Below are 22,443 nucleotides of genomic sequence, written 5' to 3'. Positions count from 1 at the left end.
TAAAGTTTGGAATATAATTTATTTGCTTGTTAATAATTAAATCGATATGATCTTTCTATACACTTTGCATAATTCGTATTTATAGCTTTTTTATTTTGCTACAATTAATAAAATTTTATATCAATAGTAGCATGTAATAATTGTGCCTAATTTTCATTTAACTTATGAATTTTTTTGTAAATTCAATTTTATTTTGTTTATATTAAACATTATTTTTCTTATTTTTATGTCTAAGTAATTTATTGCCTATATAGAAGTTTGCATTTATGCATATTTCTCATCTCTATATTTTTTTGTAATTAATGTATTTCAAATCCTGTTATGCATATAATATAGCATGGTAATTTATTATTATAACTAGTTTATTTTAATTCATTTGATTTATCTTATTACTTTATTTTTTTTAAATAAAATGAGACAAGAAAACAGTTCACTATAAATATGTCTATATAAAGTTTTCGAGTTCTATAAATTCTTGAGTATTTAATTCAACGCCTAACTTTGGTTCATCATTATTTTTGGAAGATATATTATTTACTTTTTGTTTCTTCCCTATAATGTTATAAATATCATATGGTATGTCTTTTTTGTTTTTTTTGTGTTTTTCTTCACCCTCTTCCTCCTTTTGTTTTTCTATTATTTTATTAACTATTTTGAAGTATGTCATTGGATCGAAATTTTTATCCGATTTTTGACTTATGACAGTATTTGATCTAATTAATCCCTCTAAATATTTTTGAATTATATAAAGACTATACAGTATTTTACTGTCTAATATAATGATGTTTTGATGTAGTAAAACAATAGCTTCATTTATTTGATTAATTTTATTTTTTACAATATTTTTTTTATATTCTTGTTTATTAAGTAGTATTGTTAATTCTTTGGTATTTTCTTTTTTTTTTGTGAGGAAATGATTTAAAATTGATATAATAGCATTCTTTCTTTCATCATACATATCATATTTTTTATTTATGTTGCAACATATATTTTCAATAGTTAAGGTATTTTTATTAATTTGTATTTTTTTTTTGTTTAACTCATGAAAGATAGATTTCATTTTTACATTCAGATTATTGATTTCTTTTTCTGCATCAATTATTTTTTTCTTTAATTTATTTGTTTTTAATTCTGTTAATATATTGTTTTCTTTTTTTTTTAATAAAACATCTTGTTGGTTTATCAATTGCTCATAAACCCGATTAGATGCATATTTTATTTGTTTAATTTCATTATCTATGTTTTTTATTTCCTTTTCCTTAATCGCTATATTGTCTTCTATATGCTTAATTTGATTTTCTATATTGCCCATTTTTAGATTAACTCAAAATGTGTAAGATATATAAATACTATTGTATTGTTGAGTTTGTGTGCTTATTTATTTTCATAGCCATATATTACTTTGGTTTTTTTTTATGAGAATTAATGGGAGGATTAAGTCCAAACTTGAATTAAAAGGTGTATGAATTGGAAAAGATATTATTATTTTGATATTCCTAAATAAATGCAAAGTTATTTATGTATATACATTATATGTATACATTTATAGAATGTAATTATTTTCATTATATCGAATAGGCCATTATATATAAATATGTAGGAAGCTATGTGAAAAAACATATTATTTAGCATAGTTTATCTTTCAATATGTTTATTAAAAATAAATATATATGCATGTATGTTTTTCCTCTTTGCTATTCTAATGGGATTAATTACAATTTTATCATTTGCTACGCTTGTAAAATAACAGCACACGCCATGAAATTGTGTGTACATAATTTTTTTTACAAATGGAATATAGATATAGTGCTTTTAAAAAATATTTTAATAATGTTGGATTTGTAAAAATAAAAAATATATATTGTTTTGAAAATAAAATGTAAAAGTTAACAGTTTTAATTTACAAACCTTGTTAAGCAGGTGTAAATTTTGAGGAAAAGGGGGAAAAAGACATTGCTCATTATTCACAAACAAATGGATATATAATAGAAAGTAGAAAATACTAAATATATAAACTTAAAAGAAGTTGATTTCGAACAAAAGTCATATGTTTGTATTACCCAAAAATGAACTATGAGAGCATTCACTAGCTACTGATGATTTTTCATAAAATAATGAATCAAAATTTTTCCTATTAATTCCTTCCATTCTAATATCTTCATTAATATCGAAATTTTGATTTTCATTGGCTGTATTATTAGTACAACAATTATTATTGTTGTCTATATTTTGACCATAAGTGAAATTTTGATTAAAAATTTTATCGTGATTTTCGAAATTATGAACTTGATGATTTAATTCTTGTGTACTTGCTAAATCGCATTCGCACATTTTATCTACTTTTGTGGATTCTTCGGGCTCTTCGAAAATATTATATTTTTTATAAAAATCCCAAAATGACGCAAGCAAAGGGGCAAAAAATGGCGCAATAAATGCCATCGAACTTGTTAATATTGGGCTTGAAGATACAGCACCTTGAGATGCAACTGCTCCTGGTATTACTGTATTTGGTATGGCTGCTGATAAAGGGGCCGTCGACGAAGCTATTACAGGGGTAACGGCTGGAGAAATTGTAAAGGGTATACATCCACAACATGTGCCTGAACTAATAGATCCCGTTATGGCAGCAACGAAAGAAGTTAAATGATGCGGCATATTTATAAAATAAAGAAAGAATATATTGTGTGTGTATTTATATGTATAATATATGTGTATTCCACAGAAAAAATGACAAACACGGAACTTTATAAAAATTATTTAGTGAATAATTTGAAATAATTTAAAAAAATGACAAAAATAAGCTAAGTATACCAAAGATAATTATGTTTTATTTGATTTCTATAACGGTATTATGATGCCTTTTTTAAATAAAAAAATTCATAAAACTTGTAATTCATAATATATTTAAAAAAAAGAGATAACGAATAAATGTCAAGAAAAAATTATGGTTGCATTGATATAATAAATATAAAATTTTTAATAAATAATTGCCATATTTTTATTTTAAAAAATTATTTTGTTTGAATAAATAGGAATACAAGACGTTTTAGAGAATGTATTAATTCTGTTAGGACAAAGAATACATATGTATGCATATATTTGTATACTCATATATTAAATAGCATGCACAGATTTTTGTTTGCACCTTTTTTACTTAATATAAGAAATATATGTTATGGCATTAGCAAGGGGAATAGTCATATTTACACCGTTAAAAGGAATGATAAAGTATATATTAATATGGGAATTTGTATTATATATAGTACTATACACAAATGAGAAAAATATTATATAATTGTTCTTTTGTTTTTTTAAATCGATATGAGAGACAAATAATTGAAAAAGGAGAGAAAAAAAATAATATTAATTTAATATACTAATGTTAGATTTTTTTAATAACCATAAAAGGATAGGAAATAAAATATCATGGTTATGCATTTATTTAATTTTGAATGCAAAGATAGAAATTTCGGATATGGCAAAATTTTGTGGAAATAGTATGTTGGAATAAGTTTGGGGTTATAACACAATATACATCCAAATTCATCATTTTTGAAAATTTCAAAATAATAAATTTGTTATATGCTTAAAAATTTAAAAATAGTCTTGTTTATTCATTCTACACATGAATAAATTGATAAATCAATAAGCTTGGACAAGCATATTCCTACATTTCTTTATGTTATTAACTTAAATTTTATGAGAGGTTATATAATTAATAGTTTTTTATAGTATTAAGGGATGGTTATACAAGTGAATAGTTAATATCAGATTATTTAGCTATTTTGTATATATGGTTTTTTAGTCCCACTCAAGGATAATATAAATATATATGAATGAATTTAAAAATGAATTTCTTTACTTGTTTTAATTCACAAATATGTGTAAGTGGTGCTACCCTCATATTTTTCAATCTATTAATATGATCACATATAAAAGGGGCTTGGTCAGAAAAGGTGTAACCATAAAAAAAATTAATCAACAAAAATTGTATCAATAATAAAAAGATAATAATAAATAAATATACAAACATATATATAAATTAATAAGTGTATTTTTAATATGAAATAAAAATGGTAAGAATGTGCCATATATTATAAGCATAAATTAAAATAAAAAATGGATTCAGTAATATAATATTTATAAAAATAAAACATATCGATATCAAAACGGCGCATTTATGTATAAACATTAAGAAAAAGTTGCTTATGTATAATATAACTTTTTAACAAAGAAATTGCATATATTCATAACAAAATAAAAATTAAATGATTAAATGGTAAGTTATGTATTGTTGTGTATAAGAATGGAAAGTAACTATGAGGATACAATCTTATATGTATTACATATGTACTGATATATATTAAGTAAATTATTGTAAAAATAATTAAAAATCTGTTAAGGGTAATAACCAGGGTGAGCATAAAACTATAGAAATAAATAATAAGAATAAAAACATAGTTATATGTGAACCCAAAGATAAATATTTTTAAAAAAAGAAAAAAGCGAACATATTTGATGAGTGTAATTGAAGATATCATTAAAATGATAAATTTATAAGCATGAAGTATAATGTGTAGGAAAGAAGGGGGAAAAAGATAAAGAAAAGAAAAAAAGGGGAAGGAAGATGACTTCAAGAAATATAATATCATATTTTAATGATATTCAAACGGAGAAAAGGCACTTATCAAGTAATTGGTTGTTAATACATAATGAAAAAAGTTATGAGGATTATAAGCATCAAAGTTATTTATCATTTATATTGTCATTATTACCATTATTTTTGATAAGTGTAATACATTTATCAATTACAATGAATGGTTATTATATTGGGCATTTATTTTTAACAATATCATATTTGCTTTCCATTTGTTTTTTTATTTTATATTTTTACAATTCTTATACTATATTTGTTTTGTTTGTATTTTTTTCATTTATAATATCTTTATGTTTACATGAGTTTTCTCATGCTTTAGTTGCTTATAAATATGGCGATATTACTATGGTATATAAAGGGTATTTATATTTGGACATTTTGAATTATTTGGACATATTCCATACGTTGGTAATACCATTAGTAACATTATTTATAACAGGATTTGGTATACCAGGAAATTTATATTGGTTGCAACTACATTTTATAAGAAGTAGATTTCAGTTATCTTTTATATTTTTGTCCGGGCCAATATCAGATATTTTATATATTTTACTATTTGTTTTTTTTTATAATATGTACACATTTTTTAAAAAGAATAAAAAATTTAATGTGAAGCCCCACCCTGCTTTATTCGTATCTTTAGCAACATCAATATCTTTCCTAGTAGAATCATTTCTTTTAAATATTTGCCCTATTCTTGGATTTGATGGATGGGGGATTATCGAGCCATATTTGCCTTATTTCTTAAACGACTTGTAAAAATAAAAAAATATGAAGCTGCCTAACTGTTTATATGATTGGATATTATGTATTTGCATTAACAAAGTTATTTAATAGATGAAAATGTATCATTTTACACATATTTTTTTTTTGTTTTTTTTTAGAATCAACGAAGAGATTGTTTACAACTTCTTATCTTACATATGCCCACTTCTTGTTTTTATATATTTTAATTTTATTGAGACAAAATTTCTTTTTTTCACAAAAATTACAAATTACATATTACAAGATCTTTTTGGAATTGCAATATATCATGCAGCCTATGGCGCCAATTCATTTCCAACATTGTATTCATATCTCAAAAAACTATGATGTTTTAAAAATATTTACACAAATGTGTGCATTATTATATGCTTCATTTTTTATTTTTAAATAATATATTTTTCTGTTTAAAAATTTATGTGTTATTTTTTCATCTTTTGAATGTTTAACGTAAAAAACCAAATTTTTAAATAATAATAGCATAATATTGATATATAAACAATAGCAAAAAATATAATAAACAATGAAAATCACATATTAAAACTTGATATTTGTATATATATAACAAATGAAAAATTCTACAATAAACCAACTTTTGGATAAAAAGGCAAATGTAATAAAATCCCTATTATGTAACTTAAAAATGCAAATGTATTGGGGTGGCTTGAATTTACTCCAGGTAATTGGTGATTATAATAAATGGCCTTAATATATCGGAAAGGTAAAGTGGCAAATAATCAAAGGGGCATATTTGTGCCTTATAGTTGTTATTTAGAAATGAGTTAATATTTATATTAAAAATAGAATAATAATAATCTGCGAACTTATCAATTTGTTGTAGTGTATTATATATTTGGTCTATATATGAAAATTTGTTTTTCGAAATAGACGGATGAAGATAAAACTGGAAAAAAACACTTAATAAATATTTTAATGATAAAAATATCATATAAATATTTTTATCAATAGATTTATCTTTTAAGTCCTGAGATGTAGTCTTTATCGTTAATTCGTATTCTTTTGAAGTTATTTTAAAATTGCAATTATTTTCATAATTGTATATAATAAAATCAATACATGTAATAATACTATTACATAATATGGAAAATATATCAAATTGAATATTTGTATACGATTCATATTTTATTTTTTCTGCATTTTCGAATTCAGTTGAATTTTCAAAATTAAGGATTTTACATAAGTTTATTAAAATTAATGAGCAATAAGGGAATTTATATGAGTTGTCTATTTTATTATCACTATTGATATTTTTTAATATTTTTAATAAACTATTTATTTTATCATGGTTTATATCTTGGTCCTTTTTATTATATATGTAATATAACAGAGATTGAATTAAATATTCATAATAAGTATATTCAATTTCTTGAGCTTTTTCTTCAATTATTTCAATATCTTCTATTATGTATTCTTTATTTATGTAAACAACATATTCCTTTGAATAATCTAGTAGAATATGGGAAATATTTATTTCATATTTTTTAATTAAGTTAAGAAGTTCTTCATTTTTTAAAGCATCTATTACTATTTCTTTATTTGAATTATTAATTTGTGGTTGTTGTGTGTCTCTGTTATTATGATTATTAGGAGGTTTATCCATAGTATTAATAGAAGAATCTTTAGAATTTTCAATTTTACATTTTCGATTATTTATATTATCCTTAGAAGAGGGGTTTATATGTATATTAAAATTAATTCGTACTAAGTAGTTGTAAAAATTTTGTAAAATCGTTCTCGTTTGAGAAGCTATACTCAGATTATTGCATATTTTAATCATATAAGCAATTGCTAAATTAAGGTTATACTTTTTACTATATATAATATAACACATCGAAATTATTAAACTAATACTGTTGATTTTTTGTTTGTTTGATTCTTCTTTTATTCCATCATTGCATATTATTAAAATATTTTTTTTAAAATTATTAGGCTGATGCTTATTGTTATTCATAATAGCATTACTTTCTAATATATTTTGTCCAGATTTGTTTATAGCATTATCAGAATTATTTTCAATTTTATCGTCTTCTACATGGCCAAAATTTATGTTTAAAACCATACTACTTATAATATGATAAATCATACTGTTATCTAAAAAGGTAATATAATTTATGGAGGCATCTTTTTGGGTGTTTTTATATTCAAATTCTCCTTTTGTAGTATTGTACCTTAAATATTTGACATCTTTATTATTTTTCACAGCAAAACCAGAGGAAGTAAAATCATATACACATGATATTTCTAAATATCTGTATACAAGCATATTATTAATATGGATCATATTTCCTACATAGACATTGTCACATATTTTTATGGGATAGTTAATATATGGAGCCAAAGAGTCGATACTTCTGGCACTATTAATATGCTTAGTTATGATATTAAGATTATTATTTACAATAGTAGCAGGAATAGAACCATCTTTTTGATCACCCTTTAAGCAAAGAAAATAGAATTCTTTTTTCCAATTTGTATAACCTCCTTTTAAAAAATATAAATCAGCTTTAAGATCTGAAAAATGAAAAGCCACAATATTTTGATACTTATTTAGTTCTTGAGCATCTTCATTATCATAAAATATAATTTTAATATTTTCGTTTTTTTTTTTTATTATTTCATTTTTAATTCCATTTATTTTGTTAGTATCACTTATGTGTATAGAATTTTTAATATATTCTTGATTATGGAAGTTTCCATTTCTTATGTCTACGATAAATATACTTTTATTTTTCCCCTGGTCTAAAAGAAGTTGCATATAATTATATAGGTAGAAGGGACTTATTATTTTGAATTTTATTTTTGCATTTGATAAGAGATTATGTCGGTTATCAGCTCTGGAGTTATTATTTTCCTCTTCGTTTTTGATTTCCTTTTTCAAAGCCTCGAAATCGATGGGATCATATATCATGTTTTGCAAGAAAAGACTAAACAAGTTTGAAATAAAAACAGAGGGGCGTACGAAATGGATATTATAAGTGTTATATTCGAAAAAAAGAGAAAAGGAATACAACAATTATATAAAAATATATTATTATATGATATTAATGTATTGCATTCTATTGACGTGGTAATTCATGTATCCTTAGTATATGACCCCTTTTGGGAGAATATAAAAAAAATAACAATAAGGAATAAAAAATAGGGATTATATTTGGCATGTATATATATTTTTGGATGTTTCCTTATGTTTTATTATTCATTTGTTTATTATAAATTTTGTATACATTTTTTTTTATTAAATTTTAAATGCACAACTTGGTAAATGCAATTAAATAATTTTAGGAAGTAAAAAAATGTGTTACGAAAATAAATGAAGAATAAGCATTTTTATAAAAAATAATGCAACGGTAAAAATTATGGAAAAAAAATAAATGTTTCATTTAATTTTTTAAAGCAAAGTGATAATAAAATATATTCGATTTTTAGTATTTTCGCCATTAACAAATAAAATAGCAGAATGATTGAAACGGGCATTTCAAATGGAAACCCGAATGACGGAGACAATTATTTTTTGTATAATGATAAATGTTCTCTTGTTTTGGTAATTGATTATGATACGGAAAATGAAAAAGATGTCTATAAGAATGTAGATAAAAATGATGAGAATAATGTAGTAAGTTTGTTGGATAATATAAATTGGGAGAAAGAAAATGAACAAATGATTGAAGAGTTGAATGATGAAATAATTAATGAAGCAAACCCTGGAATAGATAGTAAAAATTTAACTGATGAAAAATTTGAAGAAATGATATTAAGTACATTCAAAAAGGATAATTTTGGAAAAATAAACAACAGTAGTAAAAAACATGGTTCGTTTAAGGGGAATATAAAACTGAATGTAGGATTAGATTATTCTAATTTTTCAATAGATACACCATATAAAATTATTAAATTTATAACAAAAGGAAGCCACTTTCTTTATTGGAGTGATGATGTATTAGTTGGTACTCGAAATGATATAACTAAAGAGTTTAAAATGAATGAAATGAAAAAAAACAATTGTGAAGAAATGAGAAACAGTAGATTTGTTTATTTTGATACAAAAAATAAATTACTAGTCTTAAAATATAGCTTAAAAAATAAAAATTTTCAATACTTAAAAGAAGACAATAGTATTTATAAATATTTTTTTGATCTTCATAAAATTGATTTTATGGATGATAATTTAATCAAATATAATAAAGACTCTATTATGATTTATCCATACACATATACAAAAATATGGGAAAGTGTAACTAGCTATATTAATGATGAAGTAATCAATAAAATAGAACCTGTTAATAAAACATTTTCTTCATCTTTTTTAGAAGAGGACAAAAAAGATAAAGATAGTGGAAATAAAGGTGAAATCAATTTTCATAATCAGCCATACATGTTTTACTCTGTAATTCCAAAATATCCTACAAGCATGGGAAGTAAAAAGGAGCCCAATAAGCATGAAGAAAAAGAACAAAATGACGAGTTATATAATGGTAAAAACAATAAAAAGGAAGATGGTGTTTCGGAAGAAAACAATGAATATAAAAATAATGAAATGGATAACCACACGGAAAATACAGCTTATTTCGAATGTATTCATATTGATAATAAATACAAGTATACTCCCTCAGATTTGACTTTGATAAATTTAGAAAAATTTTGGATATTAGAAGAAATAATTAAACAAGAATATACATATATATATTATAACGATGAAAAAAAAGAAGCATTCCATAAATATTCTAATAAACTTTTTTACATTTTAGGAGAATTTCAATTTTCTTTTATCCTATTTCATATAGGGTTTAATTATCAATCTTTTATACAGTGGAGAAATTTGTTTGAACTTTTTTCGAATTCTCAAATTTTGGTGACTAAGCATACAGGTAAAATATGTCTCTATTTGTTTACACTACATGATTGTAAAATTGTGCGTATGAATTATGAAAGGAATATATTGAGTGGATAAGTGTAGATATATATTTTATATGTTAAAAGAAGTGCATATTTCCCCGTATTTTTTCTTTATTTATAGATTTCTTTGAAATATTATTAAAGGTTGTAAGTATCCATTTAAGCTATTTGAGTGACGATTTTTTTGATAATAAAGAAAACAGTTTCATTCTTTTTGGAGTTTATAATATTTTTGATATAATTAGCAATATAGAAGATATTAATGAAAATATAAAAAGTGTGGTTGATTCAATAGATGCAATTATTTATAACAAGTTAGGTCTGCATATCCCAGATCTATCTTTTGTATATGAGGAATATCAGCCAACGTATGTTAATGATGACTAAAAATGATCATTCTATAACAGTACAAAAAATAAAAAATCATAATAAAGCTCTTAAAACATATATAAATTTCTTTATGATCCAAAATGAAGTAATGCCAATAATTGGGATGTGCTATTTTTCACCCATTTTGTTAAGATTTTTTGCATATGCCATTAAATATATTTTTTCCTTTTTCATTTTGAATATATAAATTCTTTGAAGCCTTAATAGAGCTAATGAGAAGTTCTAATTGAAGACTATGTTTTATATAAGTATTAATAAAATGATTATTTAAATATATGCATTAAGATAAAATATACAATGCATAGAGAATAATTACTTGCTAATTTTTATTTTGTTTTTGTACCCTTGTATATATTCCGTACGTTTTTTCTTATCAATTTTTTTATTCATTTTTTTTATAAAAAAAAATAGTCAAGAATAAATGTTATGTAATGACGTAGAAAAAATGCTATAAACTTTTATACACATTGTTTCCCCCACTTTTCTAAAGTTTGGGGTATACATTGTATTTATATATGCACATGTATTCATTTATATATGTATAATATGTTTTTTAAGATAATAATATAAACTTGTTATTGAAAGCAAATATGTTCTATTTTTGAATAAAAATTAAGATATCTACTAGTATAAAATACATGCACTGAATATGTTTATTTATTAAAGAATGTTACTTAAATTATATTCTGCATAAAATATTATTACAATAAAAATATTTTAGTTAGCAGTGATGTTAAAAAGAAAAACATTAAAGATAATACTGAAAATATTTTGTTAAAAAAAATATGAATTAAGCATAAAAAAATAGCTTTCATGCTTTTTTACATTTAATTTTTTTTAGATTTTATAGATAAAAATATAACAAAGGAAAACGCTAAGCAATAATACAAAATCATTATAATTAATACATAAAAGATTACTTTAATTATACACAAACGTGTGGAATTTTTTAAATAAGCAATATTTTACATATATACGTATATATGCTTATATTTTTCATACATTTGTGAGGAACATCAAATGTAGCTTATCAAATTGTAGGAGTTGGTATTAGCTAGTACAAATATATGCTTAAAGTATACAACTCCTCCTACATTTTTAATTAACATAAATGAACAAAAAGCTGTATATGCACATATAAAATCAAAATCGTGTTATATATATAGAAAAATGAACTTATGAACATAATATGACATATATACAATAGCTATTCCCCTCACATTTATAACCTTTGTATTTATCATTCAATTATACTTTTCTATTGTTATTATTATTTGCATTTGCATTAAATATCAAAAAAATATTACAAAAAGTTATATAAGTTATTTCGTTAATGTTTTAATATTACATTAATTATAATTTCTTGATACACCATTTTGTAAAATGGAAAAAGAAGGCACTAACATAGAAGAAATATATAATTTTATATATTTGAAGGATAAAATAAAAAGAGATAAATTTGAATATTATAAAGATGCGATTAAGAATATATTATGCAGCAATAATGAACAAGAAATAGTTGAGCTTGTTAATTTGTTATTTTTTACTAAAGACACAAATTATATAAAAAATAATCTATCTATATGCTTACATTTACTATCAAAAGTTATAAATGGATTAGATAATGAGAAATTGAAAAATAATTTGTATATATATATATTGAAAAGAATAAATAGTAAAACACACTTTATTGACAATTTTAATAAAGCATTAGTCTGTAAGAAAATATTTTTCTTTTGTTCAGAATATGCGAATTTATTAAAAGATATAAAAGAATTAACATCATTTAATAATTTATTTATAAGTTGTTTAGAATTTTTAGATAATTTATTCTATAGTAATGATAAATTAGAAGAGTTAAATACAAAATATCGTTTGATAAAAAATAATATAATAAAACAATTGATACGCATATTTGTTAATATAGGTAAAAATGATGATATAGAAAATGACATCAAAAGTGTAAACAAATCAAATGGTGGTGAAGAAATGTTAGAAGGCGCCGATAAACGATTTAATAATTTTTTACAGCTGTGTAATTGTAGTACGAATGGAAAAGGAATTTATTACATTGTTGTAGAAGCCTTTGGACAGTTTTTAAGTAGATATAATAATAGTTACAATTATATAAACGATAATAAAAAATATATAAAAACGTTATCACAAGGATTTATTAATCTTTTAAGTTCAAATAAAGAAATATTATTAAAAATAAATAAATCATTTAAATATATATTTCAAGCATGGAGTGATGAAAGTATTTTTGATACAATACTAAATAATTATCATAGATATGACGAAGTAGCCTTAAAAAATGCATCTGCTTTTTATTATTATTGCGAATTGTATAATAAAGGGCATTTAGATAACTTGCTAGAAATAGTTATAAATTTGAAAAAAAATAAAAGTATGGATAATTGTGATATATTATATTTTATTATTTTTTATAAATTCCACATAAACAATGATAACGATGTAATATTAAAAAAGTTATTTGAAAATAGTGTTAAATTAAACTTAGTAAAATTTAATGAGAAAATAATTTTTTTAAAAAGTGTAAAATATCTTTTATCTATGGAAAAGAGTAAAGAAATAAAAGATATTATTCTATCAAATAAAAATATGATAATAAAATATTTAAAAAACGATTTAAATGAAGATGTACAATTAGAAGCTTTATCATTTTTGAGAACAGTTTCATGTATTTTGAAAAATGATAAAGAAATATATTCAACTTTTTCTAATTCAGTTTTTGAGATTATGGAAAAATTTGGGAAAACAAATGAAAAGTTTTTATATGAAGCATTGTTATATTATATTGGTTCTGCTAACATTATAGATACAAATGAAAAATTTTTAACTTGTATAAAAAATTTATTAAATTTATGTTTAACAAAACAAGTATTGAAATATGTATTTGGAACGAATTTATTTCTTCTTTTGCTAATTAAAAGTAAGCATTTATCATCTGTTAAGAATATTAATTCTTACATTACTGAAGGTGTGAATAAAAGTATATATAACAAAGACAATATATTTTATCTATATGATATAAATGAAATTAAGAATATTCCTTCGAATAAGTTTTTCTTTTATTTGTATTCCCTTTTACTATTGCTTGAGCAAATGGTTAATGAGGATCAAAATTTATTCGTTGAGTATATCGGCAAGGTGAATAAAGATTTTGTAAAATATATTTGTTTTGATGAAATAAATTCAATGCATTTTCAAAATGTATTGTTCAAGGAAATTAATAAGGAAAATAAGATGACGGATTTAGTAAGACAACCATCAGATAAAATAAGTGAAACTGGTTCTCGAATTGAAAGTAAAAAAAGTGAGAGTATTTCTCAAATAGGAGGTAAAAAGGGTATTCCTATACCACAATTAGGAACTAAACAAATTGAAGATAAAAATAAAAAATTAGGCAACTTGCATGTGCTAATTTTTGGAATTATTTTTGGTTTTCTTAATTATTTAGAAAAAAATAAATATGACAAAAAAAGCGATATATATAGAAAAGCTGAAAAAAGTTTCCAAGGGTATACATTGAGCTTAAAAAATGGTAAAATAATTAATGAAGGTAATAACGAATATCAAAATTATATCGAAGATTTTGAAGTTGTATTAGATATATTGCTAATGAAAAAGGAAATATATGAATTATTTGTTTATCATTTTTATATATATTTATATATGTATTGGGATACAGATAAATATCGTAATAATAATACATATGTTTTAAAGAAATTTATTTATATATTATTTTCTTATGCCGAAAACGTTGAAATGGATCATATTGAAAAAGAAAATGTCTACATGTTATTATTTTTATGTTTTTGTCATGAAAAGCTTTATTATAAGAATATGAAATGCTATTTAACTCGAAGAAGAATGAAAAATGTAATTTCAAGAAAAATTTTAAACCAAGTTAACTTAGATACAGTATTAGCTTTTATATTAAAAGGTTCAAATTATTATAGTAATAAATTACACAAAAAAGTTTGCTTCAACATGATTGAAGCGTTTTGCTTATTAAATAATGATGAGAGTGATGAAAATGGGTTTGCAAAAGATAGAAAACAAAAGGAGATTGACGAATATGCATTAAACCGTGATAATAAAATTTGCATAAAAAAGAAAGAAAAAACTATTTGCCATATTTCAAAAAAGAACAGTGTGAGTACAGATCATGATGCTCGATCAAATGGGCGAAATTTGATCACAATAAAAGATGATAATATAAAAAATAAGTTAATAGCATTTACAAGTAGCTTAATTGATATACTAGATGAGAATAGTGTAAAGAATATTAATGAAGAAGAAATAGAAATATGTAAATGCCAATACAATACGTTATATTCTGATAGAAATGTATACCAGGCAACAACTACAGTTGAAAGTAAAAACATAAAAAGAAATAAACATTTATTTTCAATGTATGATGAAGAGACTGCTGAATTAATTATGGAAGAAGAATTAAATAAAATGAAAAAACAAGCCAATACAAATGCTCCTAAGAATAAAAAGGGTGTAAAAGGAAAAGGGCTAACAAAAGAAGATCTTGAACTTGAAGAAATAAAAAAACAAAACATCATACGTAAAAGGGTTTATGAAGTGATCGAAAGAAATAAATTTATATTAAATTGTATTAAAGAAATGAGTTATATTAGTGACATATTTAATACAAGCCATATAAATATTTTTATAAAAAAAATAATGGCATTTTTAAAAAATGATTTAACATCTAGATATTCTCAAAAGTATTTAAATGTAATTATTAGTAATATGATTAGTACTAAAATGTTAATATGCAAAGATAAAATTACTAGATGTCTGTATAATATAAGTAAATATAATAAGGGTGATGATTCAGCTATATTGATATTTAGTTCTTTTAATATTAACAAAAAAATATCCTATGTATTGACATTATTTTTATTTCCTATAATTCTTAACAGTATTAATATTATTAATGATAAAGATGCCACATTAAATATATTAAAAACGCTGGATATTTTGTTGTATTCTAAAACGGAGATAAATGGTGGGGATATTATCAAATGCTTACAAATATGTTTTGATAAATATCCAGATTTAGATACGGAGCTTGAATCATTTTTATACAATTTTAATTCATATTTATTAAACCAAAAAAATATAAAGCAATTTTTACAATTATGCATAACGGATAATGAACAACGCCGATATGTTATTATCAAATCGTTGAATAAATTTGTAATAGACAATTTTTGCAGTAATAGTGATGGAGATATATATAATGATCAAACTAAGGAGTCTATTGTGGAAATGTTTAATGATGAATTTATACACTTATATATTAATATATTTAAAAATGATTATAATAAAGATACACAAAAGATGTGCAAAGAAATAATATTGAATTTGAACATTACATCTATTTCTGATCAGAATAAATTAATAGATTTGTTACAAAAAGAATGTTCTGATTTTCAAGATATGGTATGTAAAACAATAGTATTTTCGATCGATAAAAAAAATACCAAAGATTTAATCTTGCAATTGACATCTAAATATATAATATTTAAGGAGTATGGTAAAATTGGTATTTTAAAAACTATAGATCAGCTAGCGAAATGTTATTATATTAATGTTATTGATGATGTCGAATTTATTCTAAACTTTTTATTGGGCTTATGTTTAGAAGAAAAGGCGGATGTAGGCAAAATAAAAGATTATGTAATTTTATGTGGTACTTCTGTTATTAATAAATACAATGAATATTTGTTAAAATGTATGAAAAGATCACAAAAAAATGGAAAGGGGAATAAATCTGGTTTTAATAGCTATAATAGAGATGCAATGAGCATAAGTGATGATTATAACGATGAAGAAAATAGTGAATCGGATTTCTTATCGTCTGACGATGATATGGAAATGCTATCCAATAGTAGAAATAATAATGAATCGCAGAAAAATATCAGCAAGGAATTATTCGAAGAATCATTTAAGAAAATATATAACGTTTTGAATAAATATCGAGATAATAAAAAAAGTAAAAATAAAAACACTGTAGATTTAATCGTTGTAATTTTTTATGGATGCTTAGGATCGAATTTAAAAAAAGAATCATTAGAATTGTTGAACAAATTAATAGAGCAAATATTACATAAGGATACGGATAATTTTACGCAAATTGAAATTAGCAATATAATACCCAAGTTTATAGAAAATTTAATGGAGGGTAATAATGATGATGAGGAGAATGAAGATATTGAATATAACATAAATGGTGAAAGCAATAAAGCGAAAGGAGCATCTATTGATGATAAAACTGGAAAGAGTAACAAAAAAAATAGTAATAATAATATGGATGGTAAAGAGAGTAAGAAGAAATCGAAAAATGCGAAAAAATCATCAATAACAGGTGTTTCAATAGATAGCCTAATTTATTTAGAAAAATATGATGTTAGTATACTGATAGAAAAAATATTTAGCTTATTATTTAGTAACAAAGAATTAAAAGTTAGAAAAGGATGTTGTCTATTATTAGGTAGTGTTATAAAGGCGCACGGAATGAGTATCCTAAAAAGTTATAATATATTGGATAAGATTAATTCGAATATTAACTCAGAAGATATAATTAAAAGACAAAGTTTTTATTTAACATATGGGTGTTTGTTTAAAGTATTAAAACATAAATTTGAACCATACATCTTGAAAAATTTTAAATTATTATTAGAATGCTATAAAGACAATGTAAATAACATAAGGGTATTAGGTATAAATGTTGTAGAAGAGATATTAAATGATATAGGAATATATGGTTTGAAAAAGATTATGCCGTTTATTATATTTAACTTAAAAAATCAGAGTATAAAAAGTAAGGATATAATAGCATATTTAGATATACTACATTTAATTATTTCTAAATTTGATATAATAAATAATCTTGACAATGAAACTTTAGTAAGTTTAATAAATACATTATGCGAATTAGTTTCAGATACAAATGCAAAAGTAAAAGAAATATGTATTAAAATATTTAATAAACTTGAAAAGAATATAACAAATATGGAAATAAAAAATATTAGTAGGCAATTATTATTATGTATATATTCACCAAATGATAATCATTTATGTGATTTTTTAGATATGTTTGCATCGATATCTTTTGAGTATAAAATTAATGATGTATCTTTATGTTTGTTATTTCCAATAATTAAAAAGGGTATTAACAATATAAGGCTAGATATAAAGAAAAAATCGCTGCAAATATTTTACTTTTTAATACACCTGGTAAATAATCAACCCCTATTTATTATATATTTTGATAGCATATTTAAAACATTGGCAATTTTATTAAATGATGCAATACCAGAAATACGATACCTTACAGCTAAATCAGTAGGAAATATTTCCCAGTTTTTAGATATCAACAAAAAATTATATTATATACAATATATATTTAATATTTTATTAACCACCACATCATTAGTTGAAAAAAGTGGTGCCTCCTTGTGCTTATGCTCAATTTTATCTAAATGCTCTGAAGGCATAGCTTATAAGTTTATTTCAAAGATGGTTCGAATGATTGATGTTAAGAAATATATAGAGGCAAAGAATAGTCAGTTGAAAAAAAGTTTGAAGGAAAATACTGAAAAAAATAATAAAGGTAAAAAAGGTTCAGGAAGTAAAGAGTTGAAAGGAAGGAAAAAGAAAGAAAAGGTCACAAATAAATTTAAGATGGAATCAGATTACTCAGAAGATGATGAAGATTATTCTGAGGAAATTGAAGATGACGAAAACAGTAGTGTGGATAGCTATGAGAACATAAGTGAGGAAGATGAAGAATATGATGCTGAAGATGAGGATGAAGAAAATGAGGAGGAAGACATGAGTGATAATTCTTATGAAGAATCCGATTTTGATGAAGATAATGAAGATGAATTTAGTGAAGAATATGAAAAAGAAGATGGTAGTGATTATGATGAAGAAGATGATGATGACGCATTTACCGATGAAATGAGTGAAAATAATGATGAATTATTAAACAAAGGGGATAGAGATTATTATTTAAATGGATATTATTTAATAGAAAAGAATGAGGATGATAATTATTGCTTAGAATTTGACGACGATTTAATTAACTGGAATTTAATATACGATAAGAAAGTAATAAATGATGATAATTCCAAAGAGGGTTTAATTGGTTTTTTCATTTATATGCCTGAATGTGAACCATATTATACTGAGAAATTTTTAAAAAAGATATTCCAAAAAATGATGTTATGTTTAAATGATAATAATGAAAAAATACGAGATATTACATTAAGAGCTTGCAAAGTATTAATAAATGTTTATTCAGAAAATAATACATCATTAATTTTGAAATTTATTGAAAATAAGATATATAATAGATATTGGAGAATACGAAAAGATAGTGTATTATTGCTAAATATATTAATTGAGAAAAATTTAGAAATAAACAAAGAGGAGAAGGATGTAGGAAGGTTACACGTATTACACGAGCGTTTTTATTTTATGCTATCATTAATATGTATAATGAAAAATGATAAAAATATCAATGTTAGACAAACATCTTATAATATATATAAGAATTTTGTAAACAAAAGAATATTACAGGAAATGTGGCCCATATTATTAAAAAAAATAACTCAAAATTTATCATCAAAAAATAACTCGAAACAATATATTAGTGCATTGGCATTAGGAGATTTAGTATTCAAAACAGATTCGAATTCCTTAAACACAATAATAGAGAATATGATTAAAGATTTTAAAACGACAAAAAATTTATCTATAAAAAAAGGAATATCTCTTGGATTTTATGAAATATTTTCAAAAGGCAAATTCAATAATATAATAGTAAATTACATACATGATATTATTTACATGATAAAAGAATTAGCATGTAATAAAAACGCATCAGATATAATTAAATTGTTATCATTATTATTAGTAAATATTGATAAGCATGTTTTGAAAGATATTATCACTGAATTAGTTGACACAATAGTTAATAATAAGAAGGACGATAAGAATAGTACCAACGCTTCTATTTCTGACGAATTAATAAGTTTCAAAAGTATAAAATTTTTTTTAAATATCCACACAGATTTAGTAATCGACTATCTGGTTTCCAGTGCTTTAACCCCTCCATACAATGTCGGAAAATTGAAATTATTATCATATGTTTCATATGCTAAGTTAGATTCATATTCTCATTTGTTTGTCAAGATTATTCATATTTTTATCGGATTAATATTTTTTAATTTAAAGGATGCAAATAATTATTCATATGATACTAAAAATTACTCAAATGTGGAATTGAATTATAATAACAGGGATAGTGATATTCGAAGGAAGATGAATAATAATGGAAACTTGAGTGAATCTGAAAAGGAAATAAATAAGATTGATCCCAATTCAAGAAGTAATAGTAATGATAAACATGAAAATTCTGACATTTATAATAATGCTGAAAAAGATCCAAAGTTTAAGGAACTATATAAATATAAACAAGAAAATAGTATAAATTTCGAAGAAATAATAATTTGCTTGAAATTATTTTTGAAAAATATTAATGAAAGAAATATAGATAGCTTAACAGAAATTTTATTTTCTGAGTTGAAAAAATATGACTGTAAAATAGACTTGTCATATAGTAATATAGAAAAATATAAATGTGAAGAAACTGGTGAGGATAAAAACAATGAGGAAATACACGCATTGGAAGAATATTCAAAAGTTATTTGTGGAGAGAAATTAAACGAATTAAAAGATAAATGCGAATATGCCAATTTTTATGGAAAGGTACGGGAAATAATTTTATCTATTTTTAAATATTTATTAGATACAATAAATGAAGGAGATATATGTTTGGCTAGCAATGAGCATCAAGCACAATTAGAAAGTGTAAATCACGGAAATACAATTAAAAACGTTATAAATAAAAAAAAAACTATTCGCAAAAAAATAAATATACTAAATGAGTATAGAATAGAAATTTATCTTACTGCCTTGTCCAAATATGCATTTGTGGATATAAATAAAAATGTATTAGAAATATCTTGTATTATTTATATGTATTTAATCGAATTAGTTAAAAAAATCGATAGCTCTTATAGTTACATTGATACGTTTTATAGTATTATTAATAAATATAGCACAGATAGCAATTTTAATGAAATTCCTGATGATAATTATGAATTAGTTGGATTAAATTTAAACAAGCCATTATTTTCATCGTTCATAAATTTATTTACAAATGTAATATTGTTATCACCTAATTCAGATATAAAGATAAAAGCTATTGATACGTTGAGAAAACTATTTTTATATACAAATAAAGACATATCGAGTGGATTTATTCTAAAAACATCAGGGGCATTAATACGTATATTAACAAATAAATATATAGAGCAAGCAAAAATATATATTTTTTCAACTTTTGAAGTGTTAATTAAAAAAGGAAGCAATTATATAAAACCCTTAATACCACAATTACAAACCTGCATTATAAAATCATTAAATAATGAAAAGTTAAAAAAACCAATTATACATATATTAAATATTATATCAGAAAAAAAATTAACACGAGGAGATTTATTAGTAAATGACTTATTAAATAATATTAATGTCCAAATTAGTTTACACCAATCTATGACAATATTAATGGTATTATCAAATATTTTAAATAATAGTGATTTAAATATTAAAAACATCTTAAATAAAATTATTACATGTATTAAGCCATTATTTAATCATGCGAATAATGAAATATCTTTTTATTCATGCAAAATTTATGTATTATTGTGCTTATTTCATGCACCAAATAAAAAACAATATTTAGAAGGAATATTACCATTATCCACTAAAGACAATATAGAAGCAACTACACATTATTTTATGTTGCATTTAAGTGAAGTAAATAATTTTTATGATATATTGAAAAAAGATAACTTTATGGACAATTTCAAAACATTATATATTAATATGTTGAAAGATGGAAATACTAACTTACAAAATATTAATTTCCAGATTTTTTACAACTTATCAAAATGTGACGATGATTGCTTAGCTTTTATTTTTAACAATTTAAATTTGTTAAAATTGCCTCCTTTTGTTATGATTTCTATTGAAATACATCGATATTATTTTAAAGCAATTAAAAATATGTTCAAAAAGAAATCAGACATATATATGACAAATATTCCAAACTTTTTGATTGTCATTGAAAATCTTTTAATGTGCATAAGCACTACAATTCCGGCTTTCAAGCTATTGGTAAGATATTGCATAATATCATTTGTATATACTATATGAATATATAGATATTGTACATTTTTATTATAGTTCAATCATTGTTTATTTCCCGGTATAAAATGCATGAGCCCATGTAAATATATTTCACTTCATTTTCTATAATTGTTTTTTTCGTACACAGGGAGAGAAATGCGCCTACCATTTATTTGATATAAACAACAAAAATCAGTATGAAGCTAAAATGACTATTTTAAAGGAAAAATTGGAAGATAAAAAATATAACAACCTAGTTGACTATATAACTACTGTTTTGGCCAAAAAGGGAAATATAACCGATTCAGAATAATTATACTTTGTCATTTTGTTTATTTACATTTAAATATTTTTAATTTTTTTCAAAAATGAGAAATATATACATGTACCCCATTTTATGCATATTTAGAGTGATA

The 22,443-nt window shown here is 22.8% G+C and overlaps 6 protein-coding genes across 6 annotated transcripts; 3 read left to right on the top strand and 3 right to left on the bottom strand.

Moving 5' to 3' along the window:
- Window positions 1-445: 445 nt before the first annotated feature.
- Window positions 446-1,312, bottom strand: PVVCY_1400600 (conserved Plasmodium protein, unknown function; the record flags this gene model as incomplete). The annotated part of the gene is made up of 1 exon (XM_008624963.2): window positions 446-1,312. One exon carries the CDS (start codon window positions 1,310-1,312, stop codon window positions 446-448), a length of 867 nt encoding a protein of 288 aa, XP_008623185.2.
- A 731-nt stretch (window positions 1,313-2,043) lies between these two features.
- On the bottom strand, window positions 2,044-2,655 carry PVVCY_1400590 (conserved Plasmodium protein, unknown function; the record flags this gene model as incomplete). Its single annotated transcript, XM_008624964.2, has 1 exon — window positions 2,044-2,655. The coding sequence occupies one exon, from the start codon at window positions 2,653-2,655 to the stop codon at window positions 2,044-2,046; it is 612 nt and encodes a 203-aa protein (XP_008623186.2).
- Window positions 2,656-4,627: 1,972 nt separating this feature from the next.
- On the top strand, window positions 4,628-5,749 carry PVVCY_1400580 (membrane integral peptidase, M50 family, putative; the record flags this gene model as incomplete). The annotated part of the gene is made up of 2 exons (XM_008624965.2): window positions 4,628-5,412; window positions 5,542-5,749. The coding sequence occupies 2 exons, from the start codon at window positions 4,628-4,630 to the stop codon at window positions 5,747-5,749; spliced, it is 993 nt and encodes a 330-aa protein (XP_008623187.1).
- Window positions 5,750-6,089: 340 nt separating this feature from the next.
- PVVCY_1400570 (mitogen-activated protein kinase phosphatase 1, putative) lies at window positions 6,090-8,348 on the bottom strand (the record flags this gene model as incomplete). The annotated part of the gene is made up of 1 exon (XM_008624966.2): window positions 6,090-8,348. The coding sequence occupies one exon, from the start codon at window positions 8,346-8,348 to the stop codon at window positions 6,090-6,092; it is 2,259 nt and encodes a 752-aa protein (XP_008623188.2).
- A 549-nt stretch (window positions 8,349-8,897) lies between these two features.
- PVVCY_1400560 (AAR2 protein, putative) lies at window positions 8,898-10,720 on the top strand (the record flags this gene model as incomplete). The annotated part of the gene is made up of 2 exons (XM_008624967.2): window positions 8,898-10,305; window positions 10,455-10,720. The coding sequence occupies 2 exons, from the start codon at window positions 8,898-8,900 to the stop codon at window positions 10,718-10,720; spliced, it is 1,674 nt and encodes a 557-aa protein (XP_008623189.2).
- Window positions 10,721-12,106: 1,386 nt separating this feature from the next.
- Window positions 12,107-22,340, top strand: PVVCY_1400550 (conserved Plasmodium protein, unknown function; the record flags this gene model as incomplete). The annotated part of the gene is made up of 2 exons (XM_008624968.2): window positions 12,107-22,015; window positions 22,176-22,340. The coding sequence occupies 2 exons, from the start codon at window positions 12,107-12,109 to the stop codon at window positions 22,338-22,340; spliced, it is 10,074 nt and encodes a 3,357-aa protein (XP_008623190.2).
- Between the last annotated feature and the right edge of the window lie 103 nt (window positions 22,341-22,443).

This window comes from Plasmodium vinckei (genome assembly GCF_900681995.1).
Source record: "Plasmodium vinckei vinckei genome assembly, chromosome: PVVCY_14".
NCBI lineage: Eukaryota > Apicomplexa > Aconoidasida > Haemosporida > Plasmodiidae > Plasmodium > Plasmodium vinckei.
This window is presented reverse-complemented; position numbering and strand designations above follow the sequence as displayed.